This window comes from the organism of the source record quoted next, unplaced genomic scaffold (assembly GCF_019419815.1).
Source record: "Pyrus x bretschneideri cultivar Hongxiangsu unplaced genomic scaffold, Pyrus_bretschneideri_v1 Contig94, whole genome shotgun sequence".
Classification (NCBI taxonomy): domain Eukaryota; kingdom Viridiplantae; phylum Streptophyta; class Magnoliopsida; order Rosales; family Rosaceae; genus Pyrus; species Pyrus x bretschneideri.
In genome coordinates this window covers 131,722-148,058 of record NW_025999836.1, presented here as the reverse complement: position 1 = coordinate 148,058, position 16,337 = coordinate 131,722, and the positions used below count along the sequence as shown (strand labels likewise).

Genomic DNA, 16,337 nt, shown 5'->3' with positions numbered 1-16,337 from the left:
TTTCTGTAACAATATTCCTCTTCATTGATTAATTATTACACTTGCAGTATTGTGTGTGTGTGTATATATATAGCACTATTCTATGTACAAAAGAATTTCTAAGAATCTCTAACAACTTTTATCTAATTACATACAGTTGTAATAAACTGATTTGCTGACTAGAATAGGAAATAACAAACTTGTCATGACTTGGCATCTTCATCTTTACACCCCCCTCAAGCTAAACTTGGAACAACTGAAGGTTCCAAGAGCTTTAGTAAATATGCAACTTGATCTTGACTGCAGCATATTGATCTTGACTTGCACTTTAGTAAATATGCGACTTGATCTTGACTTGGACTTTAGTAAATATGCAACTTGGATTGAAGAAACAGAAACCTGTTTTGGACAAGGACTTTAGTAAATATGCAACTTGATCTTGACTGCAGCATATTGCATCTGAACCAGATTTGCAAGAACCACGTCTCTAATATAATGGTAATCAACTTCTACATGCTTGATTCTAGCATGAAATACATGATTTGAGACAAGAGAGATGCCAAAATATTGTCACAACAAATGGTAGGTCTGTGACATAGAGGAAAGCCAAAATCTTTATACTTTGCAAATCCAAGTGACCTCTGCTGCATTGCGTGATACTCAGGCTTAGTGGAAGAACGAGCCATTGTTGGCTGTTTCTTAGCACTCCAACTAATAAATTAGGTCCCATAAATACATAGAATCCACCAGTGGATCTCTTGTCAAAAGTGCAACATGCCCAATCTACATCAGAATAGGCTAAGAGAATGGGAGGTCCCTTTTTAAACCAGACTATGAGATGTAATATTATCCTGTGATACAATGACCACGTTCTTGTAATAGTAGCACTTCAAACCACAAGGCTCCATAAACAACTATTGTATTAAAAACTATCTCATATAGACTCAATGGGACTCTCTAATATTTAGTGCACTCTATGTATGATTCTACGTATGATAAAAAGTTATTTAATGACTATAGGAAGTTTCCCTATCTATAGAATGTGAGATACCTCTTTGGAAAACACGTGACTATTCATAAAGAGTCAAAAGTTGCAATTTTTCATTTGAATAAACACATCTTTCTACCAAAATGCTCCATTTCTAATTTCTTTTCAATTAATAAATTTGATATAATAACAAGAATAATATTAAATTTTCCAACATATGTTTCCGCTGAAACAGCACACTGCATCCAAGCAAAGGTGGCTGGTCTAATTTGTAATACAATACCGGGGAGCTTTCTTTTGAAGTACATAATTTGTTCCATCCAGCGTTGAACTTATATTTGAAGAAAGTTTAGCTAATGAAATTACAGTTTTAGAAACATTGCTGCATGCCTTGGTGAAGTGAAATTCTCTTTCTAGACAGTAACAAGAAACAACTGCATAAACCAAAACAAACTGGCAATGACATCTTCATATCAACTGCAGTGTCCCTGCCAGGCTGCCATAGATAAAAGGCGACAAGTTTCAGCTCAATAGCTTAGCCCGAATTTAGTCGGTGATAGAACTAATATAAGAAGAATACCAATGTTTACCTAAAAAATTGATATAGCAGGAACAGAGTTTACCTAAAAAATGGGGAGAGACCAAATAAATTAGAAAATTCCGAGTCCATCGGAGTCCCTTAAAACAGCCGCAATAGAATGTATCCTTCCCAAATGAAAATCTGAGACTTCTCCTTGCTCACTTCCTGCCCAGAATCAAGACTGCATGCGTTTGGGGAAGAAGCTTACCCTGAATCTGGTTCAACGCAAGTTTAAGCAATTGGGGAAATGCTGCTACTTATAATTAGAATGAAAATAGCGTTCGCGAACATAGCTACAACCGTCCTGACAACAGTACCTATCGCAAGGAACCAATCAAAAATAACAACTTTGGTGTCAAATGTTAATGCCAGAGGAAAGAAAAAGTGATAGCTATAAAAAAGCTCGGTACTCATTTGGTGTTAAAAGGTTTGGAAGAAAAAGAGGGTACCTTTAGAAGAGGGACTGACTTGAGTTGAATAATGTAACAATCAGTACTCATTTGGAGATAATTGGAAGATTCTGAAGTCGGATCCCGTCAACTACAGATTTAAACATAATACGTCAGAAACTTGAGCATAATTTTAACTAATTGACTATAAAAAATGGTACCTTGAAATGCTCGTATGAATACGAAGAACACTTCAAAACTCTGAGATAAATCTTCTTTTTACTTTTTCCAACTCATAACATAAATCATATCCTTATTTCAACTATTCACTGATAACTGAAGTGGGGAAAGGAGAGAAACAATTAAAAGAGATGAGAAGACATGATTGGACTAGGGTAGGTAACCAGATGCGTATCATGATGTAAACATATCTTGTCACAAATTTGTAGGATTGAAATTTGTTAGATATTTAGAGAAACGGGCCACTTACCCACTCATTACCAAATGAATATTGTTTCAACTTAACCATTTGTTGTTGTCTTAAAAAATCCCACCTATTGCTAGGTGTTGAGTTTTATTGCAAAGCCCTTGTGTTATTACAAGTGAAACCATACACTTATATAGTATTTTATTTTTTTTAATTCCCCGATGCGAGACTTATATTCAACAAAATTCATATCATGTACATTAAATCGTAGTCTAGGGAAAACGAAACAAAAACATACATACAACATAGCAACTAATTCAGTTTAATGAGAAGTAGGAAAGAAAAAAAGAATACATGATGAGTACTTGATACATGAACCGGAAAGAAAAAAAGAGAGAGAAATACCTTCAATCTCTGGAATATGTGAAATTTTGGGCCATTCTGGCCCGTTGTTCTTGTTGCACCTCTCTTTTAGAAGAGGACAATCAGAAAATGTTATGTGTTCTATTTTGGTGAGGCATTTCATGGCTTTAACCGTAGGTAGATACATCAGATTCCTGCACTCCCATATATGTAGGGACTCAAGAGATTCAAGGTTCCCCAACCACTCTGGAAGAGCCTCCATTCCTTCAAACTCGAATATATCCAAATGTGCTAGAGAAGTAAAGTGTTGAACTTGTTCAGGCAGAGACTTGAGCTTACGCCAACCGCACAAGCTTAACCTTTCAAGTTGTGGCAGAACCTGAAAAGGAGGGAATGAATCGAGCTCCTTCCAAAATCCACCAATTTCGAATTTCTTCAAGCAGGTGAGGTTTCCTAAACTTGGAATAGTTTCTAGATTTGGGCACCTGTTTATACTGAGTATCTCAAGAGAAGAAGACAGTTGTAGCCCATCTGGAAAATGGGCCAGACTTTCACAACCTCTGATAGACAGTGAATGAAGAGAGGTACAGTATTCCAGCTCAGTTACCAGTTGGCTTGTCCCTCCATCACAACCACCTAATTTCTAATTTTCGGAGGGACCGGCAGCCCTGTAAAGTTAGAATGGACTCTAGACTTGTGCAATCATATATCGCCAGAGAGTGGAGGGAGGGTGGGAGGCTGTGAACCCCAGTGGACGTTAGCTTTTTGCAAGAAGATATAGTCAAGTCCTGAAGAGAGGTACAATGTTCTAACCCACTCGGCAAGCTTGATAATTCAGGGCAATTGTGAATATCTAATATACAGAGAGAAGCAAGGCCCTGTGTGATTGGAATGGATGTTATTTTGGAGCAGTCCCTTATTTTCAACATTTGAAGAGAAGTGCAGTGTTCAAGTCCATTAGGTAGACTGGATAACTGAGGACAGCCATCAATGGATAATTCACAGAGAGAAGTCAGAGTGTGCATATCTGGAACGAGCTCTAGACTACTGCAACCCCGCACATACAACATCTCAAGAGAAACAAGAGTTTGCAACCCATCCAGCAGACACCTAAGTTTATGACAGTCAAAAATAATCACGGACTTAAGAGAAGTGCAACACCCAAATACATCATCCATGGTAACAGAACTCAAGTCCCAACAATTGTAAATCTTCAAATATGCAAGATTCTTGTTGTTTTTTAACATCCCTTCTGGCAGATAATCAAGTCCCTTATATTCTTTATTTCCAAAGAGGTCAGAGTGGTCAGGTTGCTACTTATATTGGATATTGGCATGCCGCTAGCCATAGAATATATGACTAACCTTTTAAGAGATGGAAAATGACTAGGAGCACTTCTCAATTGATTGCAATTGTGCAGACGCAGCTCCTCGAGGCATGGAAAGAGCACAATGTTTTCTGGTGCTTCCATCCATTCAATTAGATTGTTGGCACCGATGATAGCTAATCTTTTTAACGAAGGAAAGGGACTTCCCATCATCCACGATGCAAATTTATCACCCATAAAGTTGCGAATCTCTAAAAATTCCAGTTTTGTGTTCGGTGGTTGAAGGCCTTCTAGTACATCGAGGTCGTTAATATTGATCCGTGACCTGTCCCATTCAAAGACTAATCTGCGTATGCCTGTCTTGTCCACTAATTTTGCCTTCTTTGCCTCTTCTCCATCTCTCACAAGCTCGAGATTATGAATGGATAATCGGCCTTTCAATTGCTTTAAGCCAGCCAGCTCCTCTATTCCACGACCTCTCTCCTTACCCACAATGAAAAAAGATAATGATCGGAGATTAGTCAATTGCCCAACCCCAACTGGATATATCTCATCATCTCGATCAAAATAAAAATGTCTCAGACTGATCAATTTAAGCAGCTCCTTTGGGAACTTAACTTTGAGTCTGAACATCCTCAATGTCTGTAGATTATAAAGCTTGCCAATACATTGGGGAAGCGTCCTCATCCTTGTTCCTGAAACATCTAGATACCTCAAGTGTTTCAACTCCCCAATTGAAATTGGTAACTCCTTGATAAAAGCCTCGCATAATTTTAACACACGTAAGCCTTTAAATCTTGATAAGATGTCACCATGAACTTCACCATTCCAAAAAATTGAGCGCAATTTATGTACACCTCCTTTTGATATGCCTTGTAATATTGAGGTAGAAATCTGCGCCACATGTCGAAACTCATTGGATTCTTTGCTCTTTGATTTTGATACATATTCTGCAAGATCATGCACAAGATCGTGCATCTTGCAATGAGTAATAGTAGTAGCAGTATACATATCCACTGTAACATCTTGAAAAAAAGAGTTCTCCAAGAGAATATTAAAATATTCATTTCCAATATCCTCCATCTCTAGATTACTTTGGTTGGGAGAAGGGCACTGAAGTAACCCATGAGCCATCCATACTTGGATCAAATCATCCTTTTCAATTTTGAAATCTTTGGTGAACATTGAGCAATATGCAAAACACCGTTTTAAAGATGGAATTTTCAATTCATCAAAACTCAACTTCAAAACCGATAAAATTCTATCATCTCCTTCTTCTAAATCCCACATTCTGTTGTTTAGAATCGATTGCCATCCATCACTCTTTTTGCATCGCATCATATTTCCTAAAACCTATAGATAGACGATCATGATTTCAAATTTTTATTACACAATAATGGGCTATTAAATTGAAGAAGTAATAACAATATAACTTAAGAAATATCAAAACTTATAGAGGTACAGTCATTTTGTTATATTTGGCCATATCTGACCCCAACCATTTTTAGGCTATCGCCAATGGACCTAATTGTTAGAAAAATTGAATAACTCATTCAGAGGCACTAGGCGGGCAAGGCCTAGCTGAGTTTTTTTGGAAAAATTTGAACTGCAGCCGTATGATCTTCTATGCCTTATTGGGTAGAGAACGCAGCAGCGATCAAAGGAAAGAAGAAGATGATAATGAATAGTAACATTTTAAAATAACCTAGGCTGAGAAACTCGCGGGTTGGAACAATATATAATAACCATAAAAAAACATTTGAAAACTTGAGCAAATTGATAATATAACTTACCTTTGCCACTAATGGAACACCTGCACATTTTTTGGCGATCTCCCTTGCCATTCTCTCTTGATCTTCAGTTAAAGGAGCACTATCATCTAGAAATGCTTTATCCTTTAATATGAGCCAACATTCATCATCTGATAGTTTTTCCAAATCGCACCGAGGAAATGTTTGCACAATTGAAGCAACAGTAATACTCCTGGTAGTGATAAGGATTTTGCTTCCTTGAGTATCCTTAACACTTAACAAACAACTCATAAAATCCGTCCATTGATGGGAATCTTCATTCCAGACATCATCCAGTACAAGCAAATATCTTTTCCCATTCAAATCTTCTTGAAGATTTTTTAGTATTGCATCCTTACCTTGCATGCCTGTCTTTTTTGGTTTAAGATGTTCCAAAATCATACTTAAAACCGCCTTGACTTCAAAATTGGTAGATACACATATCCATATTTTTTTATTGAAGTGTCTGCTTATCTCGGAATCATGATAAACTTTTTTAGCCAATGTTGTTTTTCCCAGGCCTCCCATTCCCACAATGGCCATAACCGAAAGAGAACCAATCTCTTGTGTATTGCTTGAGTTGATCAAGGTTGTAACTATCTCTGATGCAACTTCGTCCCTTCCCACTATGAACATTTCATCTTGAACAAAGCAAGAAACGGTCTCCCTACTGTCAAGTAATCCAGTATCACGAAAGGACGTTGGATCTGCGGACCTAGCAACTAGTCCAATACCAGCTGCCATCTTATTCAAATCCTCCAAAGATGCGTTCATCTTCTTAATCTTATGTGCCATTTGGTGACGAAATGCAATGGGATTGTGGTGTGAGAGGAAGTTCAGTACCTTTTTCTTCATTTGGTTTCGCAGTTCCACCTTGCGCCGGAGAACTTCATATTCGTATTCATCCAACACATCATCTGCATCATGAGCTATGTCTTCAAGCTTCTTCACCCAAAGTTCCACCGCTTCGCTCCCAACTTGTGATTGTTCGGCATCTCGTAACATAGCTTCAGTGATGTACAATGAATCACGCAGCCTTGTGACTTCTTCTTCGAATCCCGAGAGAAGACTGAATTCTTGAGCGGCAAGTGAAGCCACCTTCTTCAGTATTTCCTTGGCACCAAAAGTAAGAAGTCCGTCCATCTTTCCTTCTGTATTACCCAAGGCAAAGAACACGATGAGTAATCCGTTGAGAAACCAACAAGAAGATTTAAGGCACAAAGTCTTGCTCCTGACCTGATGAGTCGTGACAGAACTATAGATAATTCTCTTTCGTGGCTTCCCTCAAAAGTCGCAACCAGCTGTCGGTAATTGTTATTGCATTTATGTATTATTAATTTATTAGTTTAGGGAAGCACATCGCCGAGAAGCAATATTTGTTTATATAGACCAACAGCTGGACCACTTTTTTTACATTATTTTGTTGCGCACGTCTTACGAGGTCTATTTCATATCAACTGTTCCGGTCCGAACCGTTTATTTAAGTCTTCCGTTTGTTTCTATTAAAAAGGGTAAATTATTAACATTAGGGATGGTTTGGTATAGGATCCCATACCGAAACCCTTGTCCGGATTCCTAAACTGAAATTTTTGGGAATTCCAAATTCAATACCGATCATAAACCAAATTTTCGGGAATCCCAATTTTTGGGAATCTCGAAATAGTTTCGGGATTTCAGGATAAATCAGGAATCCTGAAATGGTTTTGAGCTTTTCGACTAAATTTAACATATTATGCTTTTGGGCTAAAATTCAACCTTTTATATTGAAAATTTGGGCTATGTGCAGTCTGCAATCTGAATCTGTGCAATCTGCCAATCTGCAATCTGTGCACAATACCTAGTGATCTGCCTATTTAATTTCTACTAATAGCATATGTGATCTATCTATTCAATTTCTACTACACATGACATGCATGCAATAAAAATAATTAAGTAACAAATCCAAAAGCAAAAAAAATTAGTTACAAGCCAAAGTTTTAAAATAAATAAAGTAACAAACTCAAAAGCAAAAAAATTAGTTATGAGCCAAAGTTTCAAAATAATTAAGTTACAAACCAAAAGCCAAAAAGCAAAGCTTAAAGTTTATGAAGATTGTTGGCCTCTTCGGCCCCTTCGGCCCTTTGATCTTGTTGATGCTTGTGGTTGCTCCCTTCTTGTTGGTACATGTACTCTTCCCCTTGGTTGAGCCCTTCCCCTTGATATTGATGGTTGAGCCCTTCTCCTTAAAATGGGTGGTCGTGGAGGTAGTGATTGATTAATTTGATTTTGACGTTGAACCTCAACTTGAGATGGTCGTGGAGGTGGAGGTGGAGGTGGCATTTCATTTTCTTATGTTGTATTCTCCTCACCTCCCAAATTAGCCATGCCTAAAACAATAAACCACAAATCATTTAGACTGAATTATAGTCTAATAGTAATAGATAATAAATACTAAGAAAATAAAAGAGGAAATTAAATTGTTTGCTTACTTTTTTCTAAGCGTTCAAGCTCCTCGTAGAAGTATAATTCGTCAAGTGTAGGCTCCTTGTAGAAACAAAATTCTTTTCCTCTAAGCCAATCACTAGTACACACTAAAGCCTCAACCGTTTTAGGTGTTAAGGAAGCTCTAAAAGGATCAACAACTCTCCCACCAAGACTAAAGGCATTCTCACTAGCAATGGTGCTACTAGGAAGGGTCAATACATCCTTAGCAACTTTACTAAGAGTTGGATATTGACCACAATTTCCTTTCCACCAATCCAAAAGATTGAAACCCTCATATGTTAGGCTTTGATGTGGATCATTGAAGTACATATCCACTTCATTGGCTATCTCATTTTGTTATGCCTCCGCTCTCTTTCTTTGGATCTTCTTTGTCATCCTTGAAGCAACATCAATATCTACCATCACACCCCCCCCCCCCCGCCCCATCATCTAGTACAACACTTGATCTTTGCTCCACATTTGAGGTAGCACTACTACTAGTACTACTACCACTACTACCACTAAGGACTACTCCTTCCTTATATGCATTATACAACTCGGTTACATAGCCTTTAACCCTTACTTTCTCCTCCCTTATTTTGTCACATCCATAGCCGAGCTCTTCTAGATTTGTCTCCAACATATCAAATTTGTACCTCGGGTCGAGTGATTGGGCCACAAAGAGAATAGGATTCACCTTTTCAATGTCACCCCAATATTTGTCAAACTTGAGCTTCATTGAGGTAGCCACACTTTGCAAAGTGGCATTAGAGGCGTTTAAAATTTGTTCTTCTATCTCCACTTGCAAGGCAATCACCGTGCTAAGTATTAAGTGTGATGTTGGAGTGAAGGTTGCACTCAATGTCAATGTGGCATCATAAATTTTTTTGAGAAAGTGAGCAAAACTCACCGACCTTTCCCAATCATCCACCTCCGGAGGACCCACCCGCTTGGCCTTTGTTGTCACCCTATCAACCTTTTTCGAGACCTCCTCTTTGAAGTAAGCAATAAAAGAATCACACTCAAAGGCCATCTTAGAGAACACTTCTTTAAACTTGAAAGCACTACTAAGCATTTGATACGTGGCATTCCACCTTGTGACAACATCAAAAGGGATACTTGACATCCTATCAAATCTCAACAAGACACAATATTCCCTAAAAGACTCCAACCTTGCCGAGGATGAGTGTATAAACTTCACACAATTTCTTATGGCATCAATCTCCCTGCGAAGCTCCGCCATTCCATCCTTAACTATCAAATTGAGGATGTGACAAGCACACCTCATGTGCAAGTGAGCCCCGTCAAGTAAAAGAGTACCAATTGACTTGACTCTTCTTTTCATGTATGCAATAGCGGTGTTATTTGCACTAGCATTGTCAACGGTAATGCTAAACACCTTGTCTATGCCCCAATCATTCAAGCAAACCTCTAGGCATCTTCCAATATCATCACCCTTGTGAGAAGTAACTTGGACAAAGTTTAGGATCCTCTTATGCAATCCCCAATTAGTGTCCAAAAAATGGGCCGCGATGACCATGTAGTTTATCATTTGAATCGAGGTCCAAGTATCGGTTGTGATACTCACTCTCAATCCCTCCATCACACTTTTTATTTTTTCCTTCTCTTCAAAATACAACTCCAAAACCGCCACCGCCACCTTATGCCTATTAGGAAGTTTGTACTTTGGATTCAAGTCATGAATAAAAGCTCGAAAGTCCTCTTGATCAACCACCCTAAAAGGCATCTCCGCTATTATAATCCACCTCACACGTCTCCTATCAAGTCTTTTTTTATTGAAAGTGTAAGTGACAACCGGACCTCCCATCCTCGCTTGTGTCAATGTAGGTTGGTTCGGATCCACATTCTCAAAGAGATTAGAACCCGGGTATTTCCTCAAATGCTTAAGAATTCCCGCTGTCCCATGAGTTCTAGGGTGTGCTAGTACTAAGAGTTTGCAATGCTTGCATTCGGCCATGAACAATCTCTCCCCATTATTATCGGTGATCGTTACCCTCTTAGCATCGTTCCACGCTGGACTTGGACCCTTTCTCCTATTGCCTTTTTTTCCGAGGAGGACTATCCCATTGTCTCACTACTTCTTCTACTTCTTCTACTTCCTCTTCCCCTTCTTCCCCCTCTTCTTCTATTTGTTCTAATGCAATATCCTCCTCCACTTCCGGATTATCATCCCAACAATCTTCATAATAATCATTATGCAAATAATCTTGAGGTGAGGGAGTGCCTAGTTGAAGGGTACCACTAGGTTGGGTTTGTTTTCGTTTTCCTAATACCGAGACCATATGTGTACTACATTGGCTACTAGACCCGTCCATCCTAACAAATAAAATAACAATGCACATTAATATATCACAACCACAATTCAGCATATATCCAAATTCCAATCAATAAAGCACAATAACACATATCCAATTCAAACGCAATAACATTAACATATTCAATATAAAACCATTTCTCTTAATATAAAACCATTTTTCAAATGTGTAATAGTTAACAATGTTTTGAAGATAAGTTATCAATAATGCAGTTATCAATAAAACTACTGCAGGACGTCGTCTAAAGCTGATGCAGTTTTATTGATAACTTAAGTCTGAAGCTGATGCAGTTTCCCTGAAGAATACCTTAACCTCAGAAGTTGGATTCCCAAATTGGTAGTGCTCCTCTTTTGCTTTGTTGCATCGTTCAATTACTGATTTTATGTTGTATATGGACAACAAAAGAAAATTGATTTATCATGGTAAATTTTAGACTAACTTTTTAATCCACTTCCCCACAATCAATATGTTTTTAATCCATATTCCAAGTCCAATACTAATCAACACCATTTACAACCTACGACCCTCATCCCCTCACCCAAAAGGAATATAAAACAAACAAAGAAAGAAGCGAAACGCCTTGGTCTGTTCGAATGCATATGACTCAGATTTCATATATTTAACACAAACAAGGGAACAACAACAGCAGCTTGTACCACACTCCATTAACTTTCCTTCGAATATTGGCCCATAACTAAACAAAACCTTAACAAACTGTGCCTTGACGTGCAAACAATTTCCATTTTATAACCCCATCCATTCCAATAAATTTAAATTACAGAATCACACGCAATTAAATATGCTAAGAATGATTATAAAAACTTATTAATTAATCGAGCTTCCATTTTTATAAAATTATGGAACTGGTGCACCATATATGAATAACCCTAAATCAACTGCAGTGACAAAATTTACGAAAAGAACAAATGGGCTACCTGAGTACCTCGCTAAAATCCATTTGAAAAATTTACGAAAAGAACGAATGGGGTACCTGAGTACCTCACCAAAATTTACGAAAACAGCTCTGATTGCAAAAGGTATTTTACAAAACATTTAAGTCAGGCTCCCTCCCCCTTTCACCTCTCATATTCCCTCTGTAACCTCTCCGTCGATTCTAAATCCCTAATTCCAAAAGCCCTAATTCAGAAACCCTAATTTCAGAAATTCTTAATTTAGAAACCCAATTTCAAATTCTCTAATCGAATTTAGAATCAAACAATTTGTATGAACTTTGGTTGAGTTTATTGCAGGAATTTCTTACCTTTTGTAGTGACGAAGAGTGCGAAATGAGATTGAGAGCTCGATTCAGGAGCCGAATTTGGTGGTTCGGTGAAGGCACGATTCAGGTGAGGAGTGAGGACTAAGAGGAATGAGGACTGTTATGGGTAGATTAGGGATTCAGGTGACGGATGTGGGAGGAGAGACAAATCGGCGAGGAGATACTGAGGTGAGGTTAGGTCTGAGAGACTCTGTGTGTGTGACTAAGTGAATGTCAAGAGACTGAGAGAGATAGAGAGTCAAACACAAGTTGATAACTTCGATTTATATGCAACGGTTGAGATTAAATCTCAACAGAATCCAACGGCTATTAAAATTCTAATTATATATTTAAAATTTAAATAATATATATATATATTTTTTTTCAATTCTGTTTGGGATTACTGAAATCCCAAAAACTTGAGACCGATTCCCATACCAAAATGTCGGGATCGGTTCGGTATTGGGTACCGAAATTTTCGGGAATTAGAGTTTGGGAAATTTTCGGTTCGGTTTCGGGAATTTTTTGGTTTGGTTTGGTATTTTTGGGATTTTTTTCCAGCCCTAATTGAAATCTTCACTACTATTGAACATATTAATAATTTTAAATTTGTCTAAGTTTAGACAAGAGTAATCTACAAATAATATTCTAAAATATAAATAATATTGTAGGCATAATTTACTGAACAATTATGAAGGCCATATAGAGAGAGAGGATGTGGCATAGAGAGAAAAAGAGAGATGTGTAATTATGAGGTCTGTTCTATTCCATCCCATTGTGCCTTTATTTATAGTAGTAAGGAAGGTTAATTTCTTACCCTTTTAGGATTACAACTCTAATAGGATATTAACTACTAGAGGGAATATTCAAAGATATCCCTAGATATACTAGGATTTACACAATCACATTCATAATCTAATAGGAATGCAATAACTCCATCTTGAGTGTGTAAATACTCAAGTAAATGGCGTATCAGGTCTTCAGCAGTGTTCTAAAAATCAGCGTATCCAAGATTTTAACTTTGAGTGGTCTTAATCAATGGACGTTAGGCGCTAATTCGACAACAGGTTAGGGTGCCTATGCGCCTAGAAGGGGTCTAGGCAAAGTACTAGGTGGATTTAAGAAACTTACTTTATCTCATAAAGTAAGTGCCTATTTACAATTACAAATAAATAAATAAATAACCTATACTTGTATTGAGAATTTGAGGTTTATTATTCAACATAGAACATACACAAATATCAGAATTTTGGCTTTAGTAATTTAGTGAATTTGATGGTATGAAACGAAAGTGCAAGCGGCTACGATTTCATAGTACTTTATGAAATACTTTTCAGAAATTGTATGAATTTATAGGGAATTTTTCAAAAATAACGGTGCCAAACATATGGTATAAAAATATTGGTTGAGTAGTACATCATCTCTTTACTAATCAAAATGCTAGGTGGCACAAACAACAATTAAAATAAAAGTGAGAGTTGGTGACGTGGGAAATGAAGAGGAAAAGTCTTTTTTCTTTGTTGTAACTAAGGCCCAAGAACAGCAAAGCCTTGGTAGTATTTTCTCTTCCACCACATGTCCAGACCGTTGGGTGGTCCTTAGAGGCTCTCACAGTTGCTTTTTCAAACGTTCGGGTGGTCCTGGGACTATTCTGGTCCAAGTGTAGATACGCCCCTAATTGTATATAGAAGTCTCATCAAAATCTGGCTATAGTAAAAGCCAATGAGTCAAAACCCATAGTCTAAGGAGAAAATGTGAGTTAATGTAACATGTCGATATTTAACATCTTCAAGACATAAGTAGTAAGAACGTACACAAGGGGGGTATGACCATCTAATGTGGGTGCCTCGTTAAAACCTTGTCAAAACCTCAATGGAAAGAATGCTCATGATCTAAAGGAAAAAAAGTGCATTAAGGTCAAGTGAGTATATTGCAGAATACTCCCCTTGAGTTCGATAAAATCCTCTTGAGAACTATGAGCATTGCAAATGAGATATTTACAAATGCCAATTCCTCGGACAAGCTTCTAGAAGATTGACTTCAATTGTGACTTCGTAAAGAGGTCGGCAAGGTTGTGTTGGGTTCGGGTTTGCTTGACTTCAATCTTCTGATGCTTTGCTGATGTTGTGTAGACACAATAAACTTAGTGTTGACTTTGTGGATGTATCATTGCTTGATCTAGTTGATACAAGTAACGTTGTCTTTATGAATCATCGTTGGAACTTGTGGACGAAAAACCACAAGTGCTTTGAAATGGCCAAAGAAAATGGCTCTTACATGCACATGTGGCTTCATGCAAGGCCGGGATCTTGTCAAATTCGAAGACGTTGCAACTAAAGTCTATTTGGTGGACCTCCAAAACATTGCAGTGTTCCTAACGATAATGACATAATTGATTTGAGAATGTGTCTTGCATGGGTCAGACCAGAAAACAGTGAGAGCAAACTACCAAGGCAAACATATTCTGAAGACCATATTCTAAGAGATGTTGGGATAAAATAAGCTCAAATCCGTAGTATTAAAAAAAACGTATTTTATCACCAATTTGGGGGTGGAGTGTAGGCCCATTGTGGTTTTTGTCAAAAGATTAACAGCGAAAGAGATGTTTAATTTAGTGGAGCTATTAACGCCAATTGCACTCAGATGTAAAACTTCAGGCTCCATAACTTCTTAAGGGGCCTCATTTTGCATCTAGCATATGAACGATTATGGGTGTACTCAAAGACAATACTTTATGAGAATAGTTCGACTAGTGAACCAAAATATCGTACAATACTTGAACTTTAGACCAAGATGGAAACGAGAATAGTGTTAGAAACAACATTAGTCATTAAGGGTGTGTTTTTTGTACCAGATTATCTCAGACTGAATTAGCTTAAAGGACTAACCCAGATTGGCTTGGCATTGACTAAGCAGTACTAAAATTGTGAAGCGTTTGGTGCGTGCTGGACTCGCTAGGACTAAATTTTTATTTTTTTTTCATTTTTAATTATGAAAACTTGCCATCGAGTACTACGTCTAGTGGTATCCTTTTCACCTGCAAGTAAGAGGTCTTATGTTCGATTCTCACCAAAAGAAAATTTGAACCACATTATTGTTAGCTCATTGTGAGGCTAAACCCACCCCCTCCACCTTAGTGTAGATAATATCATTTGTTCAAAATATATATATATGAAAACTTCCACTTTCTTGTTCTTGTCTAAAAGGCTAAGATGCTCTCTATAAATAAAAATTGTACTGGAAAATCTTTTCTTTTTCAGAATTTATAAATGTGAAAGACAAAAAAAATTGAAAAAGAGAGAACATATTGTTATTTGTAAAACCTAGACAAACTACGCTACTCACGTCTACTTTCCTCACCGCCACTCCAACTAAACAAGCCCAATCCATACAATTTTTTTGTTCTCTCTGCAGATTGCGCCTAATTAAGTTGGATTTTCTTCTAAAATTTATGTTTTCCTTCATTACTGCAATTCAATTTCTTCAATTTGTATAACATCTGCGCCCTTCCCATCTTTGAACGACGACTCGAAAAACCAACCTAGAAATCAATTGACGACTCGAAAAACAAAAGACCAAACCCAAGCAAGAAGGACAAAAGGGAGATGGAGAGATAGAGGACACTGTTTCAAGAGGAAGAGTTTACGGAAAGTACGGCGAAGGGAAAAAGGAAGATAATCCAGAGTTTACGGAAAGTACGACGAAGGGAAAAAGGAAGATAATTCTAGCTAATACCGTGTTGTAGCTCCATATTAGATAGCAACTTTTAGCGATGCAGTTAGTCGAAACGAGTCCGACTTAGTCTCATTAATAGCAGTCCAGTTTAGTTCAGTGAAACCTAAGAGCATCCCTAAAGGAGATGTTAAAATTGCCACATAGGCATACAACAATAAAAAATGACAGCAAACTCTCTCCAAACGAGCCTTCAGTTTCTTAGGTGGTGCTAAGTCATTTGAAGACAAAGTCTTTCGCTGTCAAATTTGACAGCAGATGTCAAATTTATTAAATGATATTTTAATAATTAATATAATATATAATAAATGTTGTTATATTTTTGAAATATTTGATTGGTTGCTTTAATCATTGGACTCTACAAAAAGATAAAAAATTTATTAAATGACATTATTATTTGACATATCGGGTGGAGCAAAATATTATACAAAATGTCAAATTGCCATATAATTTATCAATTATCATTTTGATATTTAAAATTTGACATCTCCTTTAAAGATGTCAAGGATGACAAACAAATGAGACCTAAAAGTTTGGTGTTCCCGTGTCAGGCACGAGCCATTTAGCCTAAAAAACGACATTAGTCATTAAAAGTTTGGGGTCACCGTGTCAGGCACGAGCCAATTCCCCCCAAAAACGACATTATTCATTAGGGTTGGCATAAAGCCAAACACTCTCCAACATCCAACAAACTTCCACTCTGCA

At 37.3% G+C, this 16,337-nt stretch overlaps 1 protein-coding gene across 1 annotated transcript; it reads right to left on the bottom strand.

Moving 5' to 3' along the window:
- Positions 1-1,144: 1,144 nt before the first annotated feature.
- Positions 1,145-7,086, bottom strand: LOC103926550 (putative disease resistance protein RGA3). Its single transcript, XM_048576946.1, has 5 exons — positions 5,847-7,086; positions 2,769-5,406; positions 1,997-2,087; positions 1,591-1,864; positions 1,145-1,463 (listed from the first exon to the last, which is right to left on the bottom strand). Exons 1-2 carry the CDS (start codon positions 6,984-6,986, stop codon positions 3,967-3,969), a joined length of 2,580 nt encoding a protein of 859 aa, XP_048432903.1. The 5' UTR covers positions 6,987-7,086; the 3' UTR covers positions 1,145-1,463; positions 1,591-1,864; positions 1,997-2,087; positions 2,769-3,966.
- Positions 7,087-16,337: the final 9,251 nt, after the last annotated feature.